Below are 23485 nucleotides of genomic sequence, written 5' to 3'. Positions count from 1 at the left end.
CTGGGAAATTGCAGTGCCAGTAATTTATTGCATGTGAGGGTACTGGGGAATTTACTAGTTAAACGGATATTTAGTTAGTTTTGTCATAACTGTATATGATTATTCTATATAAGTATATATAATTTATATTCCCTATGTTTCTGTCATTTATATATTATAAGAATCTCTCTCTCTCTCTCTCTCTCTCGCTCTATAGCCATAATTTCCTCAAAGACCTAATACTATGACATTATGTGATAATTATGATTTTACAAAATACTGATTCTGTAAATTTAGCTTATGGCTACTTTTTAATGAGACTAAATCTTAAAAAAGTGATAAAAGTCAAAAGGATACTTCTGTTGAAGCTTCAAAAAGTTTTTGAATTGAATTCTTTTTGAATCGGAATCTTCCACTTTTGGACTGGACACAAACCTGTCAAAACAGAATGTTTTAGCAGTACAGACTCTCATGGTAGTCATGGCAATGAGATAAAAATAGGACAGAATCTAATCAGTGATGAATCGAGTCTACCTCATAATGAACCGTTTCAGTATGCAAAAAACACTGACCAGGCATAACATTATGACCAATATTGTGTTGGTCCCCCTTTTGCTGCCAAAACAGCCCTGACCCGTCATGCACTGTGTATTCTGGCACCTTTCTATTAGAACCAGCATTAACTTCTTCAGCAATTTGAGCAACAGTAGCTCGTCTGTTGGTCGCTGGTTCACCACTGTTCCTTCCTTGGACCACTTTTGATAGATACTGACCACTGCAGACCGGGAACACCCCACAAGAGCTGCAGTTATGGAGATGCTCTGATCCAGGGGTCTAGCCATCACAATTTGGCCCTTCGTCAAACTCGCTCAAATCCTTACACTTGTCCATTTTTCCTGCTTCTAACACATCAACTTTGAGGACAAAATGTTGACTTGCTGCCTAATATATCCCACCCACTAACAGGTACCATGATGAGGAGATCATCAGTCTTATTCACTTCACCTGTCACCTAATCCTGAGGTTTGATGGTCAGTATTAGCACCATTGTCTTTTTGTACAACTTTATTCATATAGACCGAAATAAACTTGCATTAGTTCATTCTATTTGGTATAAATTTTGCAATGAACTGGGTTGGAGGAGGAACAAACTGCACCATCTGGCTCCAAAAGGATGGCATTTCTTCTCTATGAAGTAAGTTAAGTGTGGAACTTCAGTGAGGATTCCTGAGTAGAAATCTCCATTTGGAGTGGGATGATCCTTCTGTAGATTTGTGAGCTGAGTGTGGGAACATTCCTAACTATAAACCCTGACTAAATTCTTCACAACCTCTGCTTATATAACAGTCTGACTCAGTAGAGGCAGGGCTGAGACTCATTCATGTTTAACATCAGCTTTATCCCACATTCCCTTAAGCAAGTTCAGTGATGTAATGACAGTCATGATTATTAGATGAGTAAGAGCTCAGTGAGTAAGTGTGAATAGGCTGTGTGCCCAGTGTTCCTGAATAAACTTCTACAGGATAAAAATGTGAGTTAACAATGAATGAATGAATGAACAAATGTGGCTAGACAGCACACACACATTTTAATATACAGCTGCTTATATATATATATATATATATATATATATATATATATATATATATATATATATATATATATATATATATATATATATATATATATACCTGAATAATATAACTGAAATGCCTCCTCAGCACCACACATTAAAGAACATCTGTAAGAAATATCAGTGGTAATGAAATACAATTTTTCATACATTTACGAATGTATTCCTCAGATACACTCTCAGCTTTCCTTGGAGCACTGAGTTATGTCTCGAATTGACGTCAGTCTTCGAGTTGGTGACATTTTTACAGAAAGAGCCCCTTTTTTGGATGTGGACAGGAGAACAAGGCAAAGGAAGGGAGTGAGAGTGTAACACGATTCCAAGTACTTAGCTAGAGGAATATTTCCACTCTAAAAGGAGGAGTGGAATGTGTACTGGCTGTTCTCTATTGATAACAAGACGAGTGAGACAAGGGGAGGAGATCTTAGTGTAATTCATCATTTGTCTTTTACTGAGCCTTCTCCAAACTCTTGTGAGACCGGACTAGCTATTTTCCCTGTGATCACTTAACCTCTGTATGTCCATGACCCACCCAACAGGCACTTTATTAGACTAAATGGATTGTACAAAGCTCTACAAATATGATTAAATGCTGTTAATGCTGTATTTTATAAATATTTATTTAAATATACATTTATAAATATGGTGAGATGGTCCTTAAAAAAAAATATCCAAGCCATCGTCACAAAAACGAATTTATTTGAGTGGTTTTCGCAATGTTAAGGGTTTTTATTTATTTATTTATTTATTTATTTATTTATTTATTTATAAACAGGAAGTTCTTTAGACAGAGTGACTTTTAAAGTGCTACTCCACGCTCCTCCAGTAGGGGGCAGCACAGCGCTGTGTACAATATAGGAGCTCTCATTCTGTAACAGAACATACCTCATTAAATAAATACATTAAAAAAAAATGTTAACATCCAATAATTTGGCCACAAGCCATTATATGTTGATTCGACACACGAGAGGAGGACAGATGCTAACTGAAATTTACCCTAAAGCGATAACAAGTTAAAACAGGAACAACCTTTTTTGGAAACTCAACTATGTCTTTTTGACTCAAGGCATATTACTAACGTCAGGTTAGATTTATGAATGAAACAAGACAAGTTTCTTATGTTGTTTCCCATTAGCTTCAGGATGAAGGGCGAAGTCATGTAATGGTTCTCATTATGCCAAGTTGTATGTGTACGTTAAACTGATGTATGTGCCAATTGAATATGAGCCAGCATTCAGCTGCACTCTACATGCAGTGTGATATTATTAGAAAAGATAAAGCATATGGGAAAAGAGGTAGACATCTGAGACAGGCCATTTATTTATTTTATTAATTTGTACTTAAACCACATTTTTATCTTATATTGAACAGATTCACAGTGAACAAATAGACTTTCAAATTCAGTCTATAACATACAGTTTAATCTTACTAACAACCATAAATAGACATAACAGCACAATAAAATCATGTAAGTCATATTTTGTTTTATATTTATAATTTCTATAATAACCAAAAGTTTCTGTTTTTACTACCCCGGGTTTAGTTCTATGTTCAGACTGCTGTAGATCATGTTTCCTTTCTACACATCCTCTCAGTCAATCCAATTCATAAAACAATTACAAAATACTCGACAAATGGCAAAATGGCAGCTGTGTAGGATTTGTCCGTGATGTTGCCTTGCTTCCAGTGTCCTCTCCTCTTTAATCTAGAACATGGATGCAAATACTGGAAAAACGTCCTGCCATTTATTTGCATTTAAACAAATTGCCGATGGTCATTTCAAAAGCTGCCTACTCATTCAGCTTTGATGGAAAAGTCACATTTAGACTTAAGATCTGATGTCTATGGTACAATGATCAAATTCTGTTCAAGTTTTCAAGTAGACGCTGCCATTTTGCTGGAATAGTGACTTGGCCTAACAATTACTCTGAACGCAAGCAAACCTGATCTACAACATGGAAGCTGGTAAGATAAATAACCTACAATAATGCTTGTCAGCGATCTAAAGGCTTTAATTCAACTTGGGAGGTCAATATATTGTGCTTTGATGCGGTGTAAAGCTTTATAGCTGTAGTGTTTTTGTCAATTGGTCCATATGTAGTCCTGAAAGTGATTCTTATGTATTGAAATGTCTTGTCAATTGTACTTTTTAATATTTCACAGCATTAGACTGCCATTTTAAAGTTAACAAAGATGAAAAAAAAAAGCTAACCTACAGCTCAGAAAACAGTGCCTAGCTTACCTGAGAACTGAACTTCAACCAGTTTCTCACTTTGACGCAGGGGAGGCACTGAAACTCATCATACCCTCTGCAGTTCATTCATAAATCTGTGGTCTTTTACATAATACTACTATGCTTTTTGCATGCAATTTCCTATCTCAGAGCAATTTTAAATTGCAAATATGGCATCCGTTTACACGGATATGTGCTCCCCAGGAATGTTATTCCAAATGATTGATAATACAAAAAGTGTGAGAATATTCAATAGGAAAACAAAATTTGTAATGAAAGTAACTCATCCCACCATGATGATCTGCTGGTCTTTGACTTTTAAATGTGTCTCAGATGCATCCTTCGAGGTATCTCTGATCTTATACAGTGCTAGATTTAATCTAGGCCTGCTTTTCTGACTGATCAAAACTTGTGACAGATGAACTCCTAGAGGGCACAGTACACGTACACATTACCTGTGAAATCTCTCAAGCAAAAGCATGCCTGTGATTCACACATGAACCATCGACAGAAATTATTTCCCGAACAGAAACCGCTGAACAATGGGTTTCAGTTTTGTCAGCATTTTTACAGAGACTACGTTTAGGAAGCAGAGTATACAGAGTATAACAGGACTTATCAAAATAATAATAATAGAAAAACATCTTTTTTGAACGTTTGTTCATTCAAATGTACAGAATACAAAATTTCTTAAATATTGGGTGCCAGAATAGCACCATTTTAATTCTGACAGAATGAGTTTAAGCAAATAAAAGTACTGATTTTCTGATAAGGAATCAGATGTGTGATTTCTTATCGCTACTTCCTTTTCTTTGAAGAATGAAGCTTTTTATTTCACAGTGTCAAGACATTTGTGTGATGTGATGTTGTGATGTCTTTGCTTTTCTCACAGAGTATTCCAAGCGAGTGTATCAGGGAGTCCGAGTCAAGCACACTGTCAAGGATCTGCTGGCTGAAAAGAGATCACGGCAAACCAGTGGCCCACGTTTTACTGTAAGTTCAACATCTAATAAAGAAATTCAGTCTGTGTCACAGTTCCCATGCACTTTCTTCTTTATTGCATGCAAACAGTCAGTTAAAACAGTTGGTATGGCTATCTGGCAACATTATGCATGGCTTTGCACTTTTATTTGTCCACGGGATTATCGTTGTATTTTAATGATTCTTGAGTCTTTGGTCCTAGGTATATGCCTTTTTTCAATCTGGCTCCCTTTCTCCGTCCCGTGTGGTAATGTAAAGCCCATCAGCAAATACCAAAACATAAGCAATAAGTAGCTAAAAGGAACAGGGCAATCACATGTGCTTTCACAATAAAGGCAGCAACAATAACCAACAATGAAAATGGTCACGAACACCATGCCACAGCAAGTTAAGCTGCCGTTTTGGTCTGTGGTCTGCCTATGCAAAGTCAAAGTCTCGCACACCTGCCCAGTAATATTGTTCTTCCTGCAGACCACAGACAAGTCTGCCATTGTTGCGCCAGACAGACTAGAATAAGGCTTTTAGACTTCTTGCTGCTGCAGCAACGCCAGCCTTTTATGGATAAGTCCTCGCTATTGTTTCTCGCTGGAGCCGCTTCTGTTTGCATTGCCATCTTAACTTTGGATTCATTCACGCAGTATAAGAAAAGAAAGCTGAAATACAAGCACACACACACACACACACACACACAAAAAGCAGGTTACTTTGCGCACAGCAACGCATGGCACGGCACGGCAGCACACACATCATGCATAGGCATGAAGAAATATCTCCAGTCATTTTTTTTTAGAAGTTTAAACCCACAAAATTGTGGCTTGTAAAACAAATGTCAGCATCTTTATTTGCAAATGTAATGCTTTTAAAAAACAGCAATCCTTAATGTAAAATATTTTTTGTTTGTGTTAAAGATCATAACTTTAACTCCATAACTTTATTTTTATTTAATTTGTCTATCACATAAAAATGATTAAAATTGAATTATTTTCATTTTAAGGCCTCCTGTACAAAAAAAGAGAAACCAAAGTAGTTTGCAAATATTTGTGAATATACAGTGTGCTCATAGAAATAAAATGATGCATAAAATAAATCTTTGTACAAGATTAAATTGAACAAATCCAGGACAACACAGAAGTGGTTGGCGTTTCAGCTGGCTTTTGTAAAGTCTGTGGGCCTTTTTTACTAAAAAGGAGAGACAGACTGTCTACAGGTGTAAACAATGTTTCAGGTCTAAACTTGACACACAGTAAAGGGAGGCACTTGCCACACTTGCTGTCTGAGGATAATAGCAACAGAAGAAGAGTTAAATAGATGGCTCTCTTATAATATAATCCACGCTGAGCTTGAGCCTAAGCCTTTCATAACCATGCACTACAAATGAGATGTTCGAGTAATGGGTTTTATATTGACCAATTATTATTTTATGCATTTATAGAAAGATTACTTTATTATTATTATTATTATTATTATTATTATTATTATTATTATTATTATTATTATTATTATTATTTGAAATACAGTGTCTGAGGCACATGTAAAGAAGTGCCTTCAAAAATAGAAATTTCTTTAGAAATATATTAATTATACATTTTCTTTTCTAAACAGCATTAAACTGAACAAGTCCTGAGCAGTCCCAGGTACACTTTGTAAAGCTTTATTGTAAAATCTGCTGCAGATCATGTGGAGACTTTTGACTGTCACACTTGTTCTTTTAAGGTAAACCCTTCAAGACAGCAATATATATATATATATTCTTAGAGTTAAAATAAACCTTAATATAAATATAAAGAATCTTGGCAGAATCTCCATCAATTAAATAAAATTTAATTTTATTCATATAGCAAATTTACAGCTTTACAGAAATCTTTACATATATAAAATGGAAATTTAAATTTTAGCAAGTCAGAGGAGACAAGGAAAAACTCCCTGAGAACTCCTAAAGGAAGATCCTTTAGAAGACTCAGAAGGGAAACCATCCTATTCTGAGTGACACTGGCTAGTGTGATAAGAAATAATTTCTCTTCTCCAAGTGTAGATTATAGCAAAATAGTGTTTTAACAGGAACTTCATCGTTAGAGTTTCAGCATGAAGTTCGATGAGATGATATCAAACTGTTCAAAGTGTGAACTGAGTGCTACTGTGCTACTGGAGGTAGAATCTTTAGGGCTTTTATTTTCATAGACATTGTGAATTAAAGCAGCTTTACACAGAATCTCTAGATCTCTGGTGAGCAAACCAGAGGTGATTCACTGAGCGTGAATCAACAAGACATCCTTCCTCTTCTGAGCGATTAATATAATCTGGAATTAATAATCATCATATTGTACAGTGGTAGAAGATTAAAGGCTAAGAGTACTAAGTGTGTTATTGTTGTTGGGTGTGAATATTTTGAGTCAGAGCTCTAGGATAATCACGTGGTAGGTTTGTGATTACAGTGGCTGGTTGTCGACTCATTCCAAGTTTCTGCTGAACGAGGGTGAGGCTTGGACGTAACGTGTTTCGGGGAAGATGCAAATCTTTAGCGTATCCATGTGAGACGTAGCAAAATGAGTCAAGTATAGAAAGCTCTGCTCCAGTTAATACTACTACTACTACTACTACTAATAATAATAATACAAAAAATGATGATACAAAAAATGATGATAATACAAATAAATAGTTACTTTGTCTGTACACTTCACCTCTCCGGTGTGTTTGGAAAGAGAAATTTGCATGGCTCCTTTTTCCTCTCACACTACACTAGTATGTCATATTGGCTGTTAACACATTTGTGCTGCAAGATGTGTGTGTGTGTGTGTGTGATGCATGCTCTATGAGCTACCTAAACTGGATTGCAAACTTACTCAATCAAATCTTCTCAAAGCTTTCTCATATATTTAGCCTCCTTATATATGGAAACGTCAGAACAGACCTTTCTCAGTCGGCTAATGGACAGCTCGAGCTGACGTGTGGAAGACTAATCTTTTAATCTGGAAAATGTATCTTTTACTGACAATCTATTGTAAACAACCACACAGGCATCTCACTGCAGTCAGCATTAACACGAGCAAACCCGAAATCGCAGGCAAATTAGGACATGGATTCTAAACCTGGACGAACATCAGCAAGTCCAGGTTTACACATAAATTTTCAAGTAAAAATGATATATTTAGTGTAAGGCAGTGTACTGGAACCCTGAGAAGACCTCACGCGCATAATGTATGTTGAAAAGAAACGTTTTGAAAGTTTTGTATTCTTAAGAACGTTGTATGTTGTGGTCTCCATGGCAGGACTATGTCAGCAGGATGATCCTTCACCTCACACACAGAACACACAAATCCTGTAATACTGATGGCACTTTGAGCTGTAAATACACACTGCTCGTTTCTGTACCTCTCTGTAACTCCGAATGGCCTCGGGTGATGACTGACACAGCATGCGCAGGTGCAGGGATCCTTTAAAAGTTTTACCTGGGCTCACATTACCTGTTGATGAGCTGTCAGTGGTGCTTGGCCAACATACATTTTAATTTTAGGCTTGCACCTGAATCCTATTATAATGATAACAGCTCAGTCGTGGATACGGTGCGTCGTATATGTCGTGTGTATGATGTGTCCGCCTAACCATGAAACCGACACTGCACTTTATTTCATGTATACGGTGTGCGGTCTCTATGCATGTGATTGATAATAACCGCATGTAGTGATAGTCGTATGGGGGTTGGTTTCAACAGCAGTCAGTTGATACTTAGAATAATGCCATGGTGATATGAATCTCACTGATCTGTGCTTCATCCATGTATTACTGGACATAGCGACATATGTCCAATAGTCCGCAGTAGGTTCTGTTTTTGTATAAAGCCTTATTGCTTTACAACTCAAGCACCTGTCAATCAAACTGGATTGTATGAACTGTATTGTGAAGGCTGGGGCGGATATGTGGGGGAGGGACAACCTCGGCTAAGTAAACACAGGGTGGTTTAGAGAGGTTTAACAGTCACGTGATTTATTATATTTTTTACTCGTTTTTTTATTTTTTTTTGTGTGTGCAAACCCTATTAAATGATAAATTGAGTTACATGAGAAAACATGAGAAAGAACATATTAAGCTATTTCTATTTCTACATTTCTCATTTTTTTATGGACTCATTATTTAAGGTTCATGTTAAGCTATATATATATATATATATATATATATATATATATATATATATATATATATATATATATATATATATATATATATACAGATTTAGAGATTTAAGGTGCAACAGGGTAAAGTGGCAAAATGTTGGTGAATGTGCCTGTAATGTAACCTGATAGAAGTTAAATCTAGTACCTTTAAAAGAGTTCTTTAGTTGTTTCTCTATGGGAGCTCCTAATGGTTCTATGTAAAAGTGTTTCCCTTTCAGTACGTGCTCCAGAACACAATATTATATGGTATAAGGTATAGACTGCAAAAAATGCATGGCATGAAACCACAGAGTGATGCTATGTATGATTACTACATCTAACTATATCTATATATCCAGCCGGCTCTCTGTTTCCAGCTCATCAGGTACAAGCTCCTTTTAGGTACAAGGCTCTTCACACAACAACCCTCTTTTTCATGCCCTGCCTTCAGAGATGCACTGAGCTGTAGATAGGCAACATGGAGAAGTCTTGTGATGGGCAAATGACATTCAAATCCTGGCCTCAAAATTTGCTTGCCCTCCAGCCAGAGTTACGTTCATATCGATTTTTTTCTTTTTTATGTTTGTAATATGCAAATGATCGAGAACCTCCAGTGTATCAGTTTTGTCTGCATGCTGCTGCATCCAGCTTTGACATGTTGACATGACTTCCACGTGGACTTCATATGTTTACTCCTATAATAACCTTTACATCACAGGCTGTATAACAAAACCGATATAAAAATGTGCGTGTGTATGTGAATAAATGAGAGCTGTGAAATGTGACATTTAGTATATAAATAGAAAATATCTTTAATGTATAGTAGGTTGATTTTATGTGTTTAAGGAAAAGACACAGCAGCAAGTGCCGGTCATTATAATAGTAATAATAGTCTTCTGCTCTGTTTTTATTCTTATCCTTATAATATGTTTTGTGGTCAATTTGCAGTATACAGTATATATATAGGCAGTGCTGATTTATTTATTTATTCAAGCAAAATGTATTTTCTGGTCTAATTTATCAATTTAAATTGAAAATGGCATCCAAATTTTACAAACTATATCACTTACATACTAGAAACTAAACATTGTCGAAAAGTGTGCCAAGTAAGAAGGAAAATCAACTAATGGACAAGTTCAATTATTTCACTTTACCGACATGTGAAATGATAATAGCGATGAAAACCACCATTCAGACTTAGTCTTATTCAAATGTAGCAGACTGCTCCACCCAAAGCACACCAACAACAATAACTGGGTAAAAAAGAAAATGCCTCTATTCTAAACTAAAGCGACTGTAGGCATTGAAAATTGTGCAAAAACCAAACAAATCATGCACCACACACACACAATATCCTAAACCATAAGACAAGACTATCTCTTCTACAATAATTAGCCGAAGAGTATTCATAACTACAGCATCTACTGTAAATTTAGTCCCTAGTCTCTAAGTCTTTTTCCTTACAGGAATATTTCACTCTATAAATATACTGTATATTTCACTTTATGTATAAAGATACGTACAGTATGTGCATATCTAGGCATATACATTTGGCATACTATTTAAATAAAACAATACCTTTGAGATCTCACTACTTCTTCTCTGTTTTTAGGCGGTGTCCACTCAGAGCCCGCTCGTCCAAATGGCAGGTGAGGTTCTACTTTTCTTTTTTAACCATTTAAGTAAAATCCCCATGTTTTTCTTAAACACCACAGCTGTTTTCCAAAGCTATTTTACAACATGATCTCTTCATCCTTATGTTTAGAATGTTTACAACGTCAAGCATAGAATGAGTTGAACAAAAATGCATGCTTATAATTTGAATGTACATTTATTTACTGACTTTACAACCTAGTTTTATCATACTAATGAAGAACACAACATAACTAAGAAAGAATTTTGTCTTGACATCATCCAAACAAATATTTGTCTCTTGGCTAATGTGAAAAATAACATGATTGAAAACTACAGTGTTATCAGATTTTGAACTGTACCTAGAGAGAGAGATTATGTGAGATATACTGAATGTGAAGTATAAGGTCTTCACAGTCACTCACTACCTACAACATGCAACATGCAAAGCAGTACAGTAGAACCAAGCGAGTTCTCGGTATTTACAATCAAGTGAATGCCATTATTTTTCTAATCTTTCCTCTGTATTTGCTCATTTGTGACAGGCATTTCAGGTTCACACAAGGTTCAGGACTCATGTTTATTCCCATTATGTTTAGGTTCCCATTCCCTGCCAGGATACTACAGCATGAGAAGACCAATCTTTCCTGATGCTGAGTTTTGCTCTTCAAGCAAGCAGTTCTCGACAGACATTTACTCTTCAGCACTGACAGCAAAGTCCTTCTCCTGTGACACGACCCCCATGCCTACCTACTCATCCCTGATAGATAGTTACTACCCAGAGACCTTTAGTGACTATCGCAGTGCTGCTCACACTGGGGGAGGAAGTTCTCTCTTCTCGTCCTCGGCCTTGGCCACTCGGCTTCCCCCTTTTCCTGGAGATGCCTCTCACTTTATGCTGGTAAGGCAATTAGTGAGGTGTGGATCTTCCTATTGCTCTAAACTGTAGCAACGAATGGTGAATTTTAAAATAATGATCATGGCAGAGATTTGTACAACAAAACTCCTTTTAACTATAAAAATCTAATAATAAAAATAATAATAATTTACTAAAAATTAGTCGTGTGTTTTTACTGTCATTCCTCTAAATATCTTCTATACTTTAGAACAAAATGTTGTTTATCCAAGACCAGGAACCACGGTAGTGGAAATATATTTCTAATTTCTTTTTTATTTATACACACTTTAATTCTGTGTAAAACAACCTTTAATGCTCACAGGCTCTTTAAAACAAAGATATGTTATCAGCCTTGTACCACAGGCTAAACTGTCACTGTTCATCTCTGATAAGATCATCGCCCATCTGTAGATTAACACACAGCCAGGAATCTGGGTCATGTTTGTGTTTGTGTGCGCAGAGGGATTCCTGGGAGCAGGCCGGGATGGAGCCTGCGGAGGGGTTGTGTGGGAACGGTTTGGCTCCGGCAACCGTGGAGCCGTCCAGCCCCAGCCAGTACCGCTCGTCCTCCAGGAGCTCCAGCATGGGCTCATCGCAGTTTTATTCCCTGCACACCCTGGATGATGTTCCATATCACTCTTCCTTCCAGCTGCCTTCCAGCTTCCCGTGCCCAACGTATAGTGAACATGTAGCCAAACTTCCAGCCCTGTCCACAGAGGACACCGAAAATGCCCCATCTGCCCTGAATGACATGTTGCCATGGGTCAAAGAAGATGCCACTGGAGCCTGGTCACACTGTGAAATAAGGAGGACTTTCTGATGCAGAGCATTTGAATTGCAAACATGGCAATGCTTGGTGTACATAGAAGGAACAAAAGGACAGTCCACTCCAACTTTTAAGACATCAGGAGTTAAAAACTTATTTTTGGTGGATCGGTTCAAATAAAAGTGCTTAGACTTGAACACACTTCAATAACACTATTGGATATTAAAGCATTTCTACTCAACAAAAACCAAACTCTTTAGCAAGAGGACAAGACGTCTTAATAAGATGACGCTGAATAGAGGAGAGACACTGGGCATTCCTTTATCTTTTTCTTTTTTAAATTGCGTTTAATATAATATTATATAGATATATTGACTGATATGTTGCTAATCTATTATCGAAAGGAGTAGACACTACTGTAATGTGTCTTTTTAAAGCAGAAAAAAAATGAAACTCGTGGAACCTGCTCCGTAAAGTGAGGCGCTGTTTATTGTACGTTTCATGTTTTATTGTATTGTAATGTTTGCTTGTATGCTTACAAAAATATAAATGATTTTATATCAGTCTACTTTCAAAAGGAGTTTGTGATGTCATGACAACGATGGCTTTGTGTTTAATAAACTGAAACCGGAAACTGAAACTGAACATGTGTTTTTTCTTGAACTTTTGGTTAGTCTGATTGCTATCATTTTTAGACAGGACTCACTTTAGGCTACTTTGCTAGTGTTTAATAGATTAGATAGAAAATGCTGGAATATTTTGCTGGAAACAAAGCACATAAACAAATCAGTGGAGTGTCTAAGTTTTGAACAGGTTTGGTAAAAGGCAACCAGGAGTATCAAGACTACTGAATTACATATAGGGCAAATATGAATTTATAGAATATCTGATTTTTTTTTACTTCTGTGTAAAATGCATGGCTGAATTTTTGTACTGACTTCATGGTTAATGCATTCTTCCTAAATTCTAACAATTTGCACAAAATATCATTACAACTGTTTTAGTTTAAAAAGCTAGATAAAAGTCATTAGGCTTTGTACATGAATTTGGGATAACTAATAGACCTGTCAGTGTCTTTAATATACTACTTCATATCTGAATACTTAAGTTTACTGAAAGGTTAGCACTATAATGTTGATTTACTGAAGTAATATTAGTTCAATTAAACGATATATATGGAAAATAACACACAAGGTTTTAGGTAGGTTCATGAAGATACTTCGAAATGTCTTTCAAGAATAATCACAAAAACAAACAAACAAACAAACTAGCTGAGCAGTAAAGGCCACTTTGCTCTGTTATCATGCTTTAGTGACCATGTTCTTCGTAAAATAATGCACAAGGGTTTAGATAAGTTCATGAAGACACTTCTAAATATCTTTCAGAAATAATCACGAAATAAAAAACATCATAACTATCCCAGCAGTAAAGGCCACTTTGCTCTGTAGTCACGTTTATGCTGTAGTGTCTATGTTCTTTGTCCTGCTCCTGACCTGCTGATCATAATTCGAACCACGTGGTGGCGATAGGAGTGAAGAACCTATTCCGACTAGGGAAAGCTTCCATACTCACAAAAAAACTAAAGAAAATAATAAATATTATGTTGAATTTTGAAATATTAAATATATATTAAAATATTTATGCACGCTCACGGGCATTATTAAACATTTCAGGTAGGTAGTAGTAATATCTTTTAAACACAAGCTTACTGAGAAATGCCACAAGAAAAAAAAAGAAGCCAAAAATATAAAGATAAAATAATAATTATGTACATACATATATATATATATATATATATATATATATATATATATATATATATATATATATATATATATATATATATATATATATATATATATGCGCGGATCATGTGCACAAAACATAAGACACATGATGCGCAAATACCTGGCATCTAATGCCTTAGGATAAACCACGCTGAAAGACTGGATGGAGGTACTGCTCAGAAATAATAAGAAAATATCAATATAATAAAATTATAAACGCCAAACAAAAAACACACATCTATTACACCTTAAAAGTTAACATATTATTATTATTTTTTACAATTTTGCAGACGATTGACAAGTTTGGTCCTGTATTAGAATATTTTGTTAATAGGTCATTAATGGAATAATATTAATATTAGATACTAGGGTTCATATGGTAAGCAGACTCTAATAGACTTCCATCAGCAGAAAAACGAGAATAAATAAATAAATAAATGAAAAATACTAGGACGATCTTTAACCATATTTATTTGTTAAACGTTCTTTTGTTTTAAAATTATACAGTATGTAAAATATAAATAATGTATAAAACCTGTCATATTATCAGTATTGTAATAACAGCATTTGATTATTACTATTATTTTTTTTTTTATATTTGAGATAAGGAATAAAGATTACAACAAATACAATTCTTTCAGGGCAAATTCATCTAAAATTCTTCATTTATCTAACATTCAAGTTCCATATGATCATAGCAAAACTAATATTCATTACAGAACTGTGAACATGTGTGAGGTGTGTGTCAGAGAGCACAAGCTCCCCATGCTCTGATGGTCAAAATGGCTGCCACTATATGCCACGCCCACCATGTCTACATTTCTGGAAAAATGGTTTACAGTCAAGCCACAGAACATGTTATTTCATATTTATTTATATATTTATGCACTCTGGGATATATTTATGGTGTTGTGTGATGTTTGAAATGAAAACTATTCGCTAAATGACATTGTAAAGTGCAAAGAGAGCCCCACAGCCAGCCTCTTGGCATCAATATCAAAAGGGTGATAAAATGTCAAAAATATATTTTTATTTTTGAGTCAAAGTGTGAAATGATGCAATATTCTATTAAAGGGGGTACTCTTACATGCGCTCTGATGGCGAATATCGCGAAGATATAAGTATTTTTGCGAAGTCTTTGAATATTCAAATTGAAAGTATCGCGCAATCAAATCATTGTCAAATCATTGAGTTCTTGGGACTTTAAATAGTAGGGATGAGGGCAGAAAAACTCAAACTAATGCTTCCCTGGCTATATTACTGCATAATTGTATATAGTGAGAGTGTTCTGAGGGTGATGAATTGAGATTTTGTGGCAATTTTAGCAATATTTCGTTCTTGCCCATATAATAGAGCCAAGAACAGGCGCTTGGGGTGTTTCACTGGGTCCTGCTCCTCTTCACGCCAATAATGTCTGGTGAGTCAATCTTCTTCTTCTTTCTTCTCGTTTTATTCTTTTTCCTATGGGACCTGTAAAAACACATGCAAAAGGCAGATGGATTAAAAAACTGAGCTTTCATTAAATAATTCAATTCAAACGGGTCAAAAAAGGTACAGCATGCATCTGACCAACAAGCTCATTCATTCTCTGACCTGCAGTGTGGCAATATTTTTTTATTTTTTAAAATTTACTTGGGAAAGCATTTTTGTTCCTGTGTTAGGGAATAGCTTTAATGCACTTTAATTTATTATTATTATTTTTTTTTTACAGTAAGCAGACCACGTGTTGTGTTCATATGGATGTTTTCATAGAAGTTTCACACACCTCTCCTCTTTCTGTATTTCGAATTATTGGGCGCATTTATGATTTCACCTGGATGTAACAGGCTACTCGTTTTAATATGATATTTGATTTAGCGTGTTAAATATGTATCTTGCCCAAGGGTTTTTTCTGTCTCTCCTTTGAATAAAGGCCAGAGTTTTTTTTTTAATCTGCTAACTCAGCGCAGACTAATCTGAATATTTTTCCAACTCCAAAACGATTTGAGGTGTCGGTATAAGTCATATGAATAGTTATATGAGAGTAAGTGTGAGTGTGCGCCGAACCTGTCGCAATCTTATCAGCATCAGTGCCAGTTTCACCTCTGCTGCCTCTATCAGCTCCGCCATGGCGTGGCGTTGTTTTTAATCTTAGCCTTTTTTTCCCACCTTGTCTGAAACTTTTAGACATATTTTAAAGATTTCAAGAAGACGCCCACTGACCGAATATCAGCTACATGGCCAATTAAAAAAGAAAAAAAATCCTGACTTAATGCTGTTTAGATCGGCTGTGTGCTTATACAAGCTTTTTTTTTTTTTTTTTTTAATTTTCTACTGAATTCCACGTGCCGTTTAAGAATTTTTCTATTTAGCCTACACAGGTCGGAGTCAGTGCATTTATTAATCTCGCGCTTCAAACTAAGCATCCTGCTCGCAATTAAACGAGATTGATCGATTATCTTGCATTTCTGTAGCAAGCAGTCTAAATCAACACACACACCATTTTTAGCCACAAAGTAGCGACCGAACACAAAGAGCTTCGTTTCACAGACTTTTACCAAGGTTTGCCCATTACCCTGCTGATTTTCACGCGCATTTTTATTTAACCCATCACATAGATGTATATAACTTATGCAACTTACCGTAGAGTAGTTTTTGATAAGATTCTACGAGATTTCTCTCTCCCTCCAGATCACATGCAGGATTTAGTTGTATGTTCCTGGGTGGGTGCGGTGCTTTTTTTCCCCTGCACTTAACATGCCTGCATACCAACTTTGCACCACTAGTCACAGCAGGGTGCTGGAGTTAGTTTCGGAAATGCTGACTTTTTTTTTTTTTAACAACTTTTTTTGTGCATAAAACTATGGTTTAGACTCTTATCAAATGAAAATGCATTAGTTAAAAAAAAAAAAAATCAGATTTATTACAAAATATCTCTGCGTGTCTGCGCGTGCGCCTATTGTAATGCGCAGCGTTTAAAACCATTACCTGGCGCCTCTGCTTACAAAGAACTATTGAGTGACTGCTGCACTATGTAAACAGGCTTCTATATGAAAGGTTAGGTAGATACTTTACTTTAAAAAAAAATGTATCAAAGGAGGAGTATAAAAAAAGAGGAAAAAATGAAAGAAAAGTGGGGCAAATTATAAATAAATAAATAAATAAATAAATAAATAAATAAATAACTGTGTAATATGTATTCATGGCATTCAGGACACTTGAGTGATTTGTGTTTTTCTCTTCATCCCCAGACAAACCTAAAGTGTACCAGGGTGTGCGGGTGAAAACCACAGTCAAGGAGTTGCTTCAGAAGCGCAGGGCACTTCAGGCAGCTGAATCGAGAGTAAGACGTGTTGTTTTTCTTTTTCCTTTTTTTCTTTACAGCACAAATCATGTAACAGCATACAAGATGTCTCATGCGAATCAGAGTCAGGGGATTGGTGTTTAATCAGTAGCTAGAATGAATCAGAAACTAACTGTTACAAAGCTGGCCACGACATGGCCACACCTGCTCTTGTACATTATGTGGATGGCTGATGAGTGAGCAAACATTGGCAGTATATATTTACACTGGATAGGCATAAAGCATGTTAAAACCACAGAGATTAAATACTGAGTGCTAATCTCTCTCTCTCTCTCTCTCTCTCTCTCTCTCTCTCTCTCTCTCCACCCCGTCCCACCTCCTCCCTCGCAACCAAAGAAAACACAAGCTGTCACGACTCACGACGTCTGTTCTACACCAGTGACTGGTAGGTTCATCAGTGTGTCTTCTGTTACAACACAGACTAACCAAAGAGAACACATCGTAATAATAAAGCAGCCTGAGCATCCAAAATAACATCCTTGCCTGGGAAAACAACCCCACCAAGCACCAAAAAACTTTGGCTACTGAGGGAATATTGAGCATCCATTAATCATTAAAATCCCAGATGAAACCATAACTATTAAGTTCATTTCAGTTACAGTGAATAAATGGCACGGATAGATGCAATGTCTCTGCATTAAGTCACACACCGGCTCTGTCTTTTGGTTAATGATGGTAGTCTTCAGCTGCACAGAATAAATATATATATATATATAAAAAAAAAGCAGCGACATTAATGAACCAGCCTTAGGATGCAACTCCCCTCAAAGCAAGCCTTCTTTATCTATTTCGATAGATGTTGATCACAAATCAATAGCAAAACCTTATTCCCACTTACTAAGTCCAAAATGAAACCATTCCACCGTCATGCAGAACAGTTGGGGAAAAAAAGACACCAAGATTCCTTAAAATGTGTAAGGACTCCTTTTATAAACTTCTATTCAAATGTGATTTAGCTGTTGGCTGTTCCTCTCGTGACATCATCTCAAGTCTTTACATGCCCAATTTAAATACCCTGCTGTGCTTATGTAGTATTTTTTTGTTCTCCATCTTTTCCAGCGGGTCATCTCGATGTTCTCTGTGGGAACTCGGCACAGGATGCTTATTTCCAGCCTCGACAGTTTGCAGAAAATGTGCATATGGTCATGGAGGACATGTTTGATGATCAGCTGCTGATGAACATGATCCCTGCAGAGAACTTCAGCTCCAGCGCAGCGGTGTGTGCGACTGCCCCTGCGCAGTGGCCGCACGGATACTTCCCTTCATGCACGGACTATTACACTAACAGCTTAGTATGTATTATTTCTACACCTGCTAACCAAAGCCATGTTTCATTTAAGTTTCTGCTGCCCGGCTTGACTCGTTTAAGGCAGCATGGATTCGCATTTTTTTAAATAAATATATATTAGCATAGAAAAAAAAATCAATACAAGCTAAAATATATAATTATAGAGCTATATATAGGGATATATATCTTTTACTTGATAATCTAATTTCTTTCGGTTACTAAGTCTTTATTTAAGTTTTTTGTTGTTGTTGGTGAAACAGTCCAACAAAGAACACAAATTTGGAACAAATTGGAACTATTAAGGTTTTTCTTTACCAAAAGAAGAAGAAAAAAAAAACAAAAAGCTAAATGAAAATAGCCCATAAATCCATAAATTGGACAAAATGGACACACTGGATACTGTAAGGGTAAAATGAATCTTTGTAGGAAATTATCCAGCAGTCTTTGATAGTTCAGTTAAACACTGTAGTTGTATAATATACATCATGAAGAGTTCATTCAGCAGAAATAAATAGTGTAGGCACTTTCCAAAAGTTCGTTTCCAAAAACTGAATTACAAGGTGTATTAGTATAGGAATTTGACCGTGTTAAGGGTTAATTCAATACTAAGGGTGTTTAGTCAGCACCATGGAGTACAAAATAAACAGTGTAATAATTATAATTCCACGTTACAGCACTGTAGGCGTTACTGCAGCACTGTTACATTACAATACATTACAGGTGTTATTTTAACACTCTAGGTGTTTGTTTGTTTTTTAAGTTGTAGGTGTTAATTAAGTGTTATGTGATATTTTTTCTTTCTTGCTGTGTGTTTAGATAACGTCTAACGGTGTAACGTTTCCTTTTCTTCCAGGAATCCAGTTCTCCAACACACTCGCTCAGCCTTCCCAGTCCGGGCGATTATAACAGCTACACTCCACCTGAGTCTCACTCCTCGTCTTCCTCATGCTACAACTCACCGACACGCATGGACATGAGCTCCAGCTTTACTTCAGAAAACTACCACTACCAGCATTGCACCGTACAGCACTGCTTTTGCCTGTCGCACTGGCCCAGTCTGCAGGATGGCACCATGGCCGCAGACTACACGTCTCCTCACTACAGCCCCTCAGACTGTTTTTACCAATCCCTGGGAGATGAAGCTTACTGTAGAAGAGATTCCTCCAGCTCACAGCTGTGTTACTTATAAGAGCACTTTGTCTTAAGCATTGTTTGTACAGCGCCAGAAAGCATTTCAATATTTTATTTTTATTTTTATTTTGTTCTGCTGATTGTTTTGAAAATTTTCAGAAATCGTCTAAAAAACATAAAAAATGGTCATGCTTGGTTTTGGTATTGTCGTAACCTATTACAGGTTCAAAGTTACATTATCAGTTTTATGGAAACTTTGTTGAAACGCTGGTCAGTATCGATGACGAACAAATTGTTCATTTATTATTATTATTTTTTTCTTTTTTTCTTTTTCAATAAAATACTATTTTTCGTAATTCCTTGATGTTTTTTTTCTTCTTCCACCGTTTTTTCACACAAAATAGGAAAACAAACGAGAGAGAGATGTACCTGAGCATGCGTAAATAGCATTCAGAAAAGAAAAAAAATATTTATTTATTTATTTATTTATTTATTTATTTGTTTGTTTGTTTGTTTGTTTGTTTGTTTGTTTGTTTGTTTGTTTGTTTGAACCCTAACATCTTTCTGACCGAAAGCAGTCACTGATCTCAGCAGTCTAATGGAGGTATCATCTACAGCATCTTAAAGTTCTCTTTGCTTTATAATTTCTAGGAGAACCATTAAGGATCTTAGGAAGGAACAGTAGGAAGTGGGCGTTAACTATTTGGAAAATGTTCAAAATACAATCTTTTTTAGAAAGCAGAAACCTTTTAATGAAGCCAAAAGGAAGCTATTTTTTAAAGTGTATGAACAGCCATTGAAAAAGTGGCTTAATATGCAGAGCTGATATGATGAATAATGTAATACTGTGCTTCCTATGAATGAATGAATGGATGAATATGATCTATGAAATAACAGATGCCCCAAAAGCTCTATCTGCTTGAATCCAGAATATTTTTTTAATGTTTAGAGTGTCAGTGTGAAATGAAAACAAGCTTTATCTCGGGATATGATTTCATGTAAGCTATCCCACACAAAACAATGATCAAGTCTGAATGTGAAAAATCACAGACACAGTTGTCTCATATTGTAGCTATGAAAACAAACCCTATTTCTCAAAATGCAAATGTTCTTTGTCTGTTACTTGAGATATGCTTTAATAAGAAACATTCATCCCCTTAGTTGATATGAAGCCGTCTCATTACACCGGTCCTGGTGCTTCAGTATGTTTCAGCGTAATCACTGAATGGGTCACTGAACAGTGTGTACATATTAACTCCATTGAAAGCCAATGTTTCACAAACAAGTGGGTGTGTTTCATGTGCCACGATTCTGCTGCACCTTAGTGGAAATTCCCTTTTTAAGGATCAGGTGTTGAAATCCTCATCCATCCACACTTCTGCTGCTTCTGTCATTCAGCCAGAGGCCCCGTATCTCCAAGAAATAGATCTGATTGCTGATAGTGGCTCACAGATGCACCTGGAATTGCATACTCAGCAAAATGTCCAAGTTAAATGTTACCTCTGTGGTGTTTCATGTTAAGCTCATGAACAAGATCCATGTTATTCCAAGCTTACTGTTAGTGCTGGTTTAGCTGGCTGTCCTGATGGAGCTGATTTTTCCTTGTTATTTTAAATGAAGAAATTTGGGCCAATAGGGATTGATTTTAGATACATGCATTTTGAAAAGTGGACCAGCTGTAAACATAACTAAAACACTGTGGTTGTATTCTACCAACACAAACGATATAAATGATAAGTGAGAGCAGGGCACAACCTAAAAACTACGTTTATTCCATGCGGATAGCCATGCGAGTTCACACAGTTCCCTTTTTTTTATTTACTGCAGCATTAGAAACAGGACAAGAAAAATAGACAGGGCTGTACCTGTTGATGTTTTGCCAGCGGCAGGACACAAAAGTAGTGAAGTCAGTAAGAGGTGTGGCCATAGCTGTCATGTGATGCTACCTAGATTAATCACACTGATGAAAAAAAAATGAGGTGCAGGAATGATGGAAACTCCCATCATCAGCGGGTTTTAGGAGAAGATTAGGAGTTTCTTAGCCTCAAGGAACTTAGCCAGTACAGCTATGGCTTGTGTCCAAAGGAGGTTGGCAAAACAGTGAAAATGATCATGTATGCCTAAAGTAATTAATAGATAGCCTACACAGATGAATAAATAAATAAATAAATAAGTCACATTACTTCATAATCTTATTTATAGTTTTTTTTTTAAATAATATATCATTTTTACTGACTCAATATCATAATTTAACTTGTTTGCTTTTTAATTAAATCATATGTTTATTCATTAAACAACACCACATATGCTGAATTAAAGTGTTTCATGGGAAAGAAATTAATTTCTTTCCTGTCACTGTTCTGTTCAGGGAATCCCCATCCTCTGTGAAGCCTGTTAATCACAAGCTCCAAGTGAATACCTGTTAAATGTTTTAAAAATGTTCACTTATACAAAGTAAAAATTGATTTCGTGTTACCTTTCGTGTCGATTCAACATGATTTACAAGCACCACACACCTGCCCATGGTCATTAAATTCTTGCCTTACCTTGATTTCGACTACATTCTAAACAGCACTGTTTATTACCATCAGTGCTTTGTATAGACTTAAGATCCGAGACTTAAGCCAAGGACATAAAGTTTATTACCTAATAGTTTTATAGAGCTGAACACCGCTGTAACAGATACACGACTGATTGTGTTTGTGTACTTGAGTAATGTTTCATACAATTTGAGATAGTAATATACAAAATGTTGAGTTGGGTATTTATATATGTGAAACATGGCTTAGCCCTCTTGTTAAAACTGAGAACCACTTATATGACATATCTGATATTGGTATATTTCAAAATTCAGATTTTGGCTTTTATTTCCATCCCCAATTAGATTAGACTTTATTTGTATATATTGTATACCTACTCATAGCATGAGCAAATCAAATCTCAATAACATGATTAAAAAAGTTGGCTTAAGTAACATTTTATCATTTATTTGATCTAATTCATGGTCCTTGTGCTTGTAAAGGTTGATAGCAAAATGTTTTTGCCTACAACCTGATTGCATCTGCCAGAAAAAAAAAATCAAGGAGGATTCCCCAACACATGCATCCAAAACAAAAGCAGTGTTTTAGCAACAAGTATCACAGTTTCAGCCCACATGCATGGACCTAAAAGCGTTAATGCTTCACATGGAAGTGTTCAAAATAACACTATCCTCTTTGGGCTACACCAAATATTACTGGTGAAATGAAACAGCAGAATCAACATATTCAGTGCCCTTAGGGTTTTCTCTACATCCTGCATACACAGCTATATCAAATTAATGGCAGTGAGCCAGACCCATTTGTCTGATGTAGTTGCTAAATTGGTGAGTATTTCCTGAATGGTTCGTAATGTTAAGCACTTTGTCTTATAAGGATATTGAAACCTGCCTGAACAAAAGTGATATGTAATGGTGTTTGTAGAGTAATAGTAACTTGGTACTAAGTGCTTTCTAACACTTGAGAGTACAACAAACCCGAACTTGGTCAACATTCATCAGTTTTTCATACATTTTATGTTAATATACAAATTGGCAAGTCAATTAGGATATCTACTTATTACATAAAAGGTTTTTTTTTATTTTAAATAATTGATATGAGACTTGAATTCAGCATATCGGAATTACAG

At 35.9% G+C, this 23485-nt stretch overlaps 2 protein-coding genes and 1 long non-coding RNA gene across 4 annotated transcripts; 2 read left to right on the top strand and 1 right to left on the bottom strand.

Annotated features, from left to right (window-relative positions):
* The first annotated feature begins 3402 nt into the window (after positions 1-3402).
* si:ch211-213d14.1 (POU class 2 homeobox associating-factor 2) lies at positions 3403-12915 on the top strand. Its single transcript, XM_058412933.1, has 5 exons — positions 3403-3577; positions 4738-4838; positions 10587-10623; positions 11206-11507; positions 11965-12915. Exons 1-5 carry the CDS (start codon positions 3568-3570, stop codon positions 12322-12324), a joined length of 810 nt encoding a protein of 269 aa, XP_058268916.1. The 5' UTR covers positions 3403-3567; the 3' UTR covers positions 12325-12915.
* A 2418-nt stretch (positions 12916-15333) lies between these two features.
* On the top strand, positions 15334-20175 carry linc.pou2af1 (lnc RNA pou2af1). 2 transcript variants are annotated; one of them, XM_058412855.1, is made up of 5 exons: positions 15334-15474; positions 17288-17379; positions 17737-17785; positions 18460-18692; positions 19542-20175. In XM_058412855.1, the coding sequence occupies exons 1-5, from the start codon at positions 15468-15470 to the stop codon at positions 19875-19877; spliced, it is 717 nt and encodes a 238-aa protein (XP_058268838.1). In that variant the 5' UTR covers positions 15334-15467; the 3' UTR covers positions 19878-20175. The 2 variants fall into 2 exon arrangements, with proteins under 2 accessions (XP_058268838.1, XP_058268840.1); XM_058412857.1 differs by lacking the exon at positions 15334-15474 and adding an exon at positions 17072-17093.
* LOC131367524 (uncharacterized) lies at positions 15390-18352 on the bottom strand. Its single transcript, XR_009206945.1, has 3 exons — positions 18239-18352; positions 16679-16818; positions 15390-15527 (listed from the first exon to the last, which is right to left on the bottom strand). It is a non-coding gene; the product is annotated as an uncharacterized LOC131367524 (long non-coding RNA).
* Positions 20176-23485: the final 3310 nt, after the last annotated feature.

This window comes from Hemibagrus wyckioides, linkage group LG17, assembly GCF_019097595.1.
Source record: "Hemibagrus wyckioides isolate EC202008001 linkage group LG17, SWU_Hwy_1.0, whole genome shotgun sequence".
NCBI classification, from domain to species: Eukaryota; Metazoa; Chordata; class Actinopteri; order Siluriformes; family Bagridae; genus Hemibagrus; species Hemibagrus wyckioides.
The sequence above is the reverse complement of the archived record's forward strand: the minus strand, read 5'-3'. Positions and strand labels throughout refer to the sequence as shown.

Coding starts and splice junctions, on each gene's coding strand:
- linc.pou2af1 (XM_058412855.1), top strand. Junction 17,786..18,459: donor CTGTTCTACACCAGTGACTG/GTAGGTTCATCA, acceptor CATCTTTTCCAG/CGGGTCATCTCGATGTTCTC. Junction 18,693..19,541: donor ACTATTACACTAACAGCTTA/GTATGTATTATT, acceptor CTTTTCTTCCAG/GAATCCAGTTCTCCAACACA.
- si:ch211-213d14.1 (XM_058412933.1), top strand. Junction 4,839..10,586: donor CCAGTGGCCCACGTTTTACT/GTAAGTTCAACA, acceptor CTCTGTTTTTAG/GCGGTGTCCACTCAGAGCCC. Junction 10,624..11,205: donor CCCGCTCGTCCAAATGGCAG/GTGAGGTTCTAC, acceptor CATTATGTTTAG/GTTCCCATTCCCTGCCAGGA.